Source organism: Corythoichthys intestinalis, chromosome 6 (genome assembly GCF_030265065.1).
Source record: "Corythoichthys intestinalis isolate RoL2023-P3 chromosome 6, ASM3026506v1, whole genome shotgun sequence".
Taxonomy (NCBI): domain Eukaryota; kingdom Metazoa; phylum Chordata; class Actinopteri; order Syngnathiformes; family Syngnathidae; genus Corythoichthys; species Corythoichthys intestinalis.
Window position 1 is genome coordinate 22,483,571 of NC_080400.1, and position 9,409 is coordinate 22,492,979.

Consider the following 9,409-nt stretch of genomic DNA (forward strand, 5'->3'; position numbering starts at 1 on the left):
TATTTTAAACACAGACAACACAAATAATGACGGAATTAACCCATTCATACAGATCATTTTCCATGTGTTACCTGGTACAGTCTCAGTGCATACAAACGTTTGTAGCAAATGTACAAGTGAATGATATTTTCAAAAAAAGGTGAAAAACTGACCATTTTTTTGTGCAGAGTGGACCCCAATGTGAGGAAAATCCTGAACTTCTTTCAAAATTTCAAGTTTTTTTTGTAACTAGTATTATTATTTTTGAAATACAATAAATCCATTTAAATAGTTTTATCCCTGCTTATTCAATTTTAAAAAAAAATATTTTTTTTTACGGCCTTATCAATGGCCATAAACCTGTCTATTGTCAGAATAGGTCACATTTTACCTGATCAGTTTATGTCTGGGTTATATATAATAAATAGAAGAAATGTGTGCCTCTGACACATACAAAAACACATCTGATAGTTTCTGCTTATAGTTGTTTGGGAAAGGCCACGAAACAAACTGTCACACTTGCCTACATGCATCTTTACAACGGTTTCACTTGAGGCTCACTTCCCTTTCAGCAGATGGGAAACATTTTTGCTCGACGAAGTGCCTTTACAGTTATATTACCTTCCAACGAGCATGTTTTTGCTGAATTTCCAACCCTCATTTCCTTTCTTCACACATGGCAACTGACTCAGATAGCCAGGAAAATAAGTTTTGATCTAAAGCAGCAGCATTTTTTGTCAGCATATTTTAAGAAGTGTTCTTAGTGAATCAGTCAGTATGGAGCTGGAGGTCAAAAAGTGAGATTGGCACAGTGTTCTTTTGAAGGTCCAACTCATGTGTTAAAGAGGTCAGCAGAGGGAAAGCCTCAGTTGTTTGTATTCGTGTCCTTCTTATATCATTGGTAAAATCCTCTTTGCTTCCATTCCATTTGATGGTTTCAGCCTCTGGGACCATGCGCTTGAGGCACCAGGAGCACTGAGTGGCACCAGAGCAGATACACGACTGAGGTCCCGCCCGGTAGCCTGAGACAACTTTGGCCAAAACTGGACTAGAGATGATCTGTTTAGACTCCTCATCTTGAGGAATGTTCGATGTGGGGTTTTGTCTGCAATAACTGTCAACCTCTTTGAGCGATGTGCTCTCCACGCCACTCTCCTCCCTCCTGGACTCAACTGTATCATTCTGGGGATACACGGTCTCTACCATGCTTCCACAACCACTATCGTCTTGTTTCCTCTGAGGACTTGTTTCATGTTTTTCCATAGCTTTGCATACCACGATAACACCACTGTCCTGGCTTCTCCTCTTGTTGTTTTCTTCAGAAATGTCAAAAGCAGCATTGCTTTTAGGGATTTCTGTGGAGTTTCTCACTTCTGTTCTGTGGCCAAACAGGAACCAACCTTTGTCTGTGACCACTTCAATTGGCCCGTCTCCAACAGTGAGTGGATGCCAGCCATGCACAGGGGATTTCTAGAAAGAGAATAGAGAGTGAACTTTGGTCTGTTTATGATAATGAACATTTAATCCGTTTGAACTCGGTGGGGATTGAACATCTTATCGTCTTCAATGACAACCAATGAGTTGATTGAAGTCAAAATGCCTTTAAGGAAATCAAATAATATTTTAATGAGGAACTTCTGACAAAATGTGTCTCTTGCCTCTCACCTATTTTTCAAATTATAGATGGTCAGTGACTTAAAGGGACATACATGACCTTCATGTAAAAGACTGTTTTTCAAAGTATTTAAAGATGCAAATGGAGAATTTCTTAAAGGGATCCACGGAAAGAAAGACTTGTAGTTCTTAAAAGATGAAGGTTATTATGAGTTAAAATAATTTGATATTGGACCCCTCTTGATGTTTTCCTTTTAATACAATTTGTAAAATTAGTTTAACTAGTAGGTCGCCATTGTTGTTGACGTCACAGGGCGGTGATGTCACATGTTTATGCTGCCGGACTTCCAGAGTATGACTGTAGCGACATGAACATGTCATCTGTTCAATCCTTTCAATTTCAATTTTAGTAAAACAGAACAATTGTGGCTTATAGAGCCTATACAGTGGGGCAAATAAGTATTTAGTCAACCACTAATTGTGCAAGTTCTCCCACTTGAAAATATTAGAGAGGCCTGTAATTGTCAACATGGGTAAACCTCAACCATCAGAGACAGAATGTGGAAGAATGATTTTTAATGAATTTATTTTCAAATCATGGTGGAAAATAATTATTTGGTCAATACCAAAAGTTCATCTCAATACTTTGTTATGTACCTTTTGTTGGCAATAACGGTGGCCAAACGTTTTCTGTAACTCTTCACAAGCTTTTCACACACTGTTGCTGGTATTTTGGCCCATTCCTCCATGCAGATCTCCTCTAGACTAGTGATGTTTTGGGGCTGTCGTTGGGCAACACGGACTTTCAACTCCCTCCACACACCGTGGTGTCAAAATGATAACAAGAACGGTGAGCAAAAATCCCAGAACCACGCGGGGGGACCTAGTGAATGACCTACAGAGAGCTGGGAGCACAGTAACAAAGGCTACTATCAGTAACACAATGCACCGCCAGGGACTCAAATCCTGCACTACCAGACGTGTCCCCCTGCTGAAGAAAGAACACGTCCAGGTCCGTCTGCGGTTCGCTAGAGAGCATTTGGATGATCCAGAAGAGGACTGGGAGAATGTGTTATGGTCAGATGAAACCAAAATAGAACTTTTTCGTAGAAACACAGGTTCTCGTGTTTGGAGGAAAAATAATACTGAATTGCACCATACCCACTGTGAATCATGGGGGTGGAAACATCATGCTTTGGGGCTGTGTATTCTGCATAGGGACCAGGACGACTGATCTGTGTAAAGGAAAGAATGAATGGGGCCATGTATCGAGAGATTTGAGTCAAAATCTCCTTCCATCAGCAAAGGCATTGAAGATGAGACGTGGCTGGGTCTTTCAGCATGACAATGATCCCAAACACACAGCCAGGGCAACAAAGGAGTGGCTTCATTAGAAACATTTTAAGGTCCTGGAGTGGCCTAGCCAGTCTCCAGATCTCAACCCCATAGAAAATCTGTGGAGGGAGTTGAAAGTCCGTGTTGCCCAACGACAGCCCCAAAACATCACTGCTCTGGAGGAGATCTGCATGGAGGAATGGGCCAAAATACCAACAACAGTGTGTGAAAAGCTTGTGAGGAGTTACAGAAAACGTTTGGCCTCCGTTATTGCCAACACAGGGTACATAACAAAGTATTGAGAGGAACTTTTGGTATTGACCAAATACTTATTTTCCACCATGATTTGCAAATAAATTCTTTAAATATCAAACAATGTGATTTTCAGTTTCCCCCCCCCCACATTCTGTCTTTCATGGTTGAGGTTTACCCGTGTTGACAATTACAGGCCTCTCTAATATTTTCAAGTGGGAGAACTTGCACAATTAGTGGTTGACTAAATACTTATTTGCCCCACTGTATGTCTTTAAGTCCGAGGTTCCCTTTAATAATATTTAAAAACAAATACAAAAAAATGAACCGCTTACAAGTGCAGCTATTTTTTGACATCAGGTGCATGGGACAATTGGTATTGATGACATCACTAAGAAGGGCGGGCAATTTGGGATACTCGCATTTGATTGGCTAAAACAGTATGGGCATTGATGAAATGGCTGCTATCACGTACAATGGCCATTTCCTAGAAATACTGGCTTTTATTTACGTTTTTCTCCATTAGACATCAGAAAATAAAATTCAATTTATTAAAAAAAAAAAAAAAATCTAATTTATTCAACTAGATTATTTTAGCTAGAATGCACATAATAAATGTGTTGTCTATCCCCTTTAATAACTGTTTAAGAGAAAGTTTTGCGTTTGCGTACCAATACAACAGGTGTTTTCGCTGGACGGTTCAGGTGACAAATGAGAGCAATTGCTGAAACAGCCAGCAAGCCCAGAGCAGAAAGGGATGACACAGAAATGATGAACCATTCTGGAAGGAAATACAAGTAGTTTACCTGAAATGTTTCCCTGACTGACTTGAAATATGCAGATAACTTTTACAATTTTCAGTTAACCAGCTATCATAGCTTAAATTGGTATGATAAACTAAAGGATTAAATAAATACAAAACTATTACATAATCTTAGAATCTTGATTTGCCTACCTCGCTCTGGCAGCAACAGACATTGTTTAGGGGAGAAATTGCTCCTGGACAAAGCACCGTTTCCCTCCACCATGACACTGACACAATACTTCACCCCCCAATGGAGCGAGGTGAAGTTTTTGGACTCCTGATCCAAGTAATCTGTTAGGTGCACTACTGTTGTCTCCTGTAAGAGTAGAGTTATTATCTGTTATTTTCTATTTTCTATTTAAAAAAAAAAAAATCTGCCTTAACTTACTTTCACTTCAGCTTCGTCATTTCTGGCTATTTCCTCCAGGCGAAGGATGTATGTAACCCCAAATGGAAAGAGCTTTCTGAGAATGGGTTTTTGATGAACGTGGACTGTTATCGTGCGTGAGGTAGCATATAATGTGAAGGAAGGAGGCTGCAGGTCACCTGTGAGATAACGAAGATGGCCTTTTAGTAAGCGTTCAATACAACCAAACAGGCAAACGTGAGAGTGAGGCAAACAAGTATCGTTACAAAGTATAAATTTGTACTGAAACACTTGACTAATCAAGGGGAAATATCCCAAAATAACTTCCACCCTACTGTTATGTTGTGGTTTAAGTTATACATTACAAAGTAACACTTCTGTTAGGTTGTTTAAAAATTCCATAGTGTATTTTAATAAAAAAAAAAAAAAGGCCACATAACTTCACCAAAAAGTTTTGTTAAAAAGCAGTTTTGGCTCTTGCATTCCTCTTTAAAAGAAACTGCTGTATTTAAAGCCAAAAGAACTGTTGCGTTTGATAGAAAAATATGTCTATATGCTGCCATAGCAGATTCATGGCACATTAAGCACCCCGAACTATTTTTAATTTGTCCGTTTTACTCAGAAAAAAACCCGTTTACAGATGTCGTGCAACAAACAAATAACGTCACAATGTAAAAAATGGTGTCTGTAAAAAAAAGTCACGGATATCAACCTCATAACTATCGCTTAAATGTTTTTTTTTTTTTTTTGTTACTGTTACATTTTCTCAGATATGTTAGATGATAAATAATCGATCCAAACAAATAAAAATTGGGAAAAAAAAGTTTACAAGTGTAAATATATGAAAAAGAACATCTCGACCACTCCTTGATGTCTGATTTCTGCATCGCGACCCATGTAATATTACCATGTTTCACCCATAAAATCCCCCCAAAATCCAGCTGTGGCCATCACAGCTGTGTCTTGACACTCAGTGATACATGCTACATGGAGTTTTTGGATCGAAACAAGGTAAGTACGCGATAATATCTCGTTAAAGTCATGGCGTCTGTAATTCTGCTCTCGCGTGCTCTCATCTCTAAATTGGGTTTTGCTGTTTAAAATTTTTTTCATTTTTTAAATACCCTTCAGAACAAAATGTTTCTTCCCCCAGAAAATAGAGATTTTAAGCTTTCCAATGATGTATCACACAAGCATATTGGACAATTTTGAAATTTGGCCAAATTTGGGGTCTCAGAGCGGAACTTCAAGTCACCTGAGTGTTTTCCACTATACATTTTTTTGACTTGTCATCTTGAGGCACAGTAGAATAACAAAAAAGAACTACTGATAATTATTACAAAAAAGTACAAATTAAAAAAATATTCCACTTTTCACAGGTTAAACTGTAAAAAAAATAAAACAATCACTCAATCAATCAATCTAGAATTTGCCCTTAGCGGACAAAGAGGGTTAATCTAGATTTTCACCAAAATCATAGACTTCATTATCAGTTGACAAGACAGCTCCCACAAACATTTCGCCACGCCTCCCTGTTGGGGGCCGATCCCCAGAGCTGAGTTGGCTTTCGCTGTGATAAACTCAGACACACGCTGCGTTCAAACGCCGGATTTAGGTGAAAACAGAATGAATATTTTACTGCATACAAGCAGGCAGGAGTGTCTCAAGAGTGATTTGGTCGAGGATTCAAGGTAATTATTATATAAAAGAGCCCCATGCATGCACTTTCAACTTAAAAAGCTCTCTGTTTTGTGATGGCTGCGCCACCACATTGGATTACACAATAGCGCAATTTTAGCTCAAAATATTTACGTAAAATGGATGATAACTGCCTGTTTTTTTGCTTTCAAGCAAGAGTCTAGAGTATTCTATGTTCATATCTATAGAAATTCCAGTGATGTAAGCATTTATTTACAAGCTTTTTCAACTTAAAAAGCTGTTTGTTTTGTGATGGCCACCATGTTGTATCCATACACAGTAGCGCAAGTTTACATTGAAATGATCAAGTCATTTGCGGCCAACTGCCCGTTTTAAGGCAAAAAAGTAGTAATTTAAACATTTCTGCCTTCATACAAAAAAAAAAAATCGCCTCATACTTTTATTTTATGTCACATTTCAATCTAAAAACCACGAGGGCCAGACAGCAGCAAGACGTTCCTCCGTTATGAGGCAATAGTAACATCGGAATTCAACCTAAATAAGTTGGAATTGCATAGAAAAAAATGCTAATTTTGCGCTAGTTGAGTAAAATTAAGATGATTCTGCATGCTTTCCTCAAGTATTAAGTTTCTGATGTGAAAATTGACTGACTTATTAGCTGCTGAAAACTTGCACAAGATAAAAAATGAAGTTGTTATTTTGGGCAAAAACTTATATGATATGTTAAATATTGCTATTTATCCTGAAAATATAGGTGATTAACTCTGCATTTGGTGTTTTTTGTGCATTTAGCATAAAATTTGAGAATTTTATAGACATTTCAAGTTTTCTTACACTTTTATGAAAAAATGATTCATCTGGATTTTATTAGGGAACGACTTTGAATTTTTATATGTCGCTGCTCATGGACACTCATATACTGTATGCCTAAGGAAGGTGCCTGTTTTGGTTTTGAAATTATTAGAATTTTAAGTTTTTGAAAATAGGCCCCCTACGGATCGACCCCGAGCCCCGTCAACTGATAGTGAAGTCTATGCCAAAATGTGATCAATAATTCATTGGGTCATTGTCTAAACTTGTGTTATCTTGCTTATAAGTAAAAACTTCCAATCCAGAGGTATCCAACTCCGGTCCTCAAAAGTCCGATCGAGCCTGTTTTCCATGTCTCCCTCCTCTAACACACCTGACTCAAATAATCAGGATCGTTATCAGGCTCTTGCAGAGCTTGCTGATGAGCTGATCATTTGATCCAGGTGTGTTAAAGGAGGGAGACATGGAAAACAAGCTGGATAGGGGCTCTCAAGGACCGGAGTTGAATACCCTTGGTCTAAGCCAGGGGTCAGCAACCCTGGTCCTCGAGTGCCACTATCCAGTTTTTTTTCCATGCCTCCCTCCTTTAACACACCTGGATCAAATAATCATGATCGTTATCAGGCTCCTGCAGAGCTTGCTGATGAGCTGATCATTTGATTCAGGTGTGTCAAAGGAGGGAGAGATGGAAAACAAGCTGGATAGTGGCACTCGAGGACCAGGGTTGCTGACCGCTGGTCTAAGCTGTAACATACATTATCAGGGAGACATTTTGGTTCCCTGATGGATCGTCACAAAACCCTTTATGCTTTCTAAACCTCAGTTTGTGAAATTCTACCACAACAAAGCATAGTATAACATAACCTTCAATAAAATAACATCCAGTGTTGCTTACTTGTATTAGGGAGAAATTTCTTCACTGTCCACTCCGACGTGTCGTTTCTGTCTACCGTCTGAACCCTGACCTTATAGCCACTGCTATAGTCATGAAAGAGTCCAGTCAGATTGCAGTAGGTCTTTGTGATCTCTGAACAGCTCAGTACCATGGCCCATTCACCCGCAAGCCTGAGAGTACAAATCATACAAATCAGTCAATAAAACAACCTATAGCATAACATTTCCCATTCGTCATGTTGACTAAAGATTTTAAGTAGCCTTGACTTTATATTCTTCAGTTCTATTAAGTAACTTGTTCTTTTGAGTATTTCTAACTCATTTTATCAAGTTAATATTATGAACTTAATAAATGAGTTGAATTTACTTGCATAATCAAGTTTGTTGACTATACGTACATTTCTGAGTAAACTGAACTTGAAATGATAAATTGTGTGAAAGCAGCGCTTTCAAAAGAGCGCGCTGGCAATAGGGCAGTTAGCCAGGGTGTTTAGCTCAGTCGTCCGCATTTTCCGCTACATTGGTTGAAGCAAAATAGTTTCACTTAAATTAAGGTCTAGCTTACTTGAAATGTTGAGTTCAAACTACTAAAACAGATGTCCAGTTTACTTAGAATGCTGAGTTCAAGGTGTTATGTTTTTAAGTTTTCAATCAAAACTTGCGAATTCAAGTGAAATTAGCCGACTTAGCAGCTTTAAGTTCAACTGACATTTTATTTTTTGTTGGTTTGTTTTCTTTGACAGCGTGGGGTGTTACGTCAGGATATTCTTACACTTAATAACATACTTTTTCATTTGAAGATTGTACTGGACGTCAGATGTGGTGTTTTGGGGTTGATGCCAATGGACTATCACCTCGCCATCCAGAATATTCACAGACAGTCTGTCAACCTGAGGGACAGCTAATCCTGTAGTAAAAATACAAATAAAAAGTTATACGGATGATTTAGAAAACAACAAGACAAAAGTGGGAAAACTTTTTAAAGATCCTGGTGCACACAAGAAGCCCTTCTGGTATGCTAGCAGGACATTTATAAGTTAGCATTTGTAAGATGAAGAAAATATGAATAAAGTGAAGCCCTGAATGCTTTTTAGATGCTCACTATATTGACACTACTGCTTAACTAATAAACACCACATTAAATAAACTAATTTAAATAAACAGAATATCAAACATAAAATGTTAGACATTTGAACATACTCAATAAAAGTCTTTTTATTTTACCTGACATGGAATTAACGATAAAAAGAAAGATGATCGCAAGTGTCTTATTGCTCATCAGTATTCCTGGGACTTGCACAGATGTCATCATTCAGTCGTAAAATTGGAGTGTGTCACTTATTCCATCCACCGCTGAAAATAATAGAACCAAATAGACATTTCTGAGCTCGGGCTTCTCTGATGTGTTGGTTTTCTTCCAAAAGAGACGTAAGAAAATGAAGAAGACTGCTTTCTTTTCTAAGACCTCCCTTCAAAAATGGTCCCCTGCTGCAGAACTTCCCTCCTCAACATCACACGACACGTTTCCTGTTGTGACGCTCTCTTACAGGTCCCAACAAGACTTGAGCTTCCTCTTTTGTGTTTCCCTCTCATTCTACTGCCGCTTCAGCAGTGTGCATGAGGTAAAGTACTTTTCCAATGGCAGAAAGCGATTGCGTGAGACGAGAAAATAAACAACTTCAGGACTTCCCCAG

At 38.4% G+C, this 9,409-nt stretch overlaps 1 protein-coding gene across 1 annotated transcript; it reads right to left on the reverse strand.

The window, feature by feature from the left end:
• Positions 1-9,185, reverse strand: il10ra (interleukin 10 receptor, alpha). The gene is made up of 7 exons (XM_057839453.1): positions 8,940-9,185; positions 8,502-8,622; positions 7,717-7,886; positions 4,374-4,531; positions 4,136-4,301; positions 3,852-3,961; positions 1-1,449 (listed from the first exon to the last, which is right to left on the reverse strand). The coding sequence occupies exons 1-7, from the start codon at positions 9,025-9,027 to the stop codon at positions 748-750; spliced, it is 1,515 nt and encodes a 504-aa protein (XP_057695436.1). The 5' UTR covers positions 9,028-9,185; the 3' UTR covers positions 1-747.
• Positions 9,186-9,409: the final 224 nt, after the last annotated feature.

Coding starts and splice junctions, on each gene's coding strand:
- il10ra (XM_057839453.1), bottom strand. CDS start 9,027: ATGATGACATCTGTGCAAGTCCCAGGAATACTGATGAGCAATAAGACA. Junction 4,532..7,716: donor GAAATTTCTCCCTAATACAA/GTAAGCAACACT, acceptor GTTATCTCACAG/GTGACCTGCAGCCTCCTTCC. Junction 3,962..4,135: donor TCTGTTGCTGCCAGAGCGAG/GTAGGCAAATCA, acceptor ATTTCCTTCCAG/AATGGTTCATCATTTCTGTG.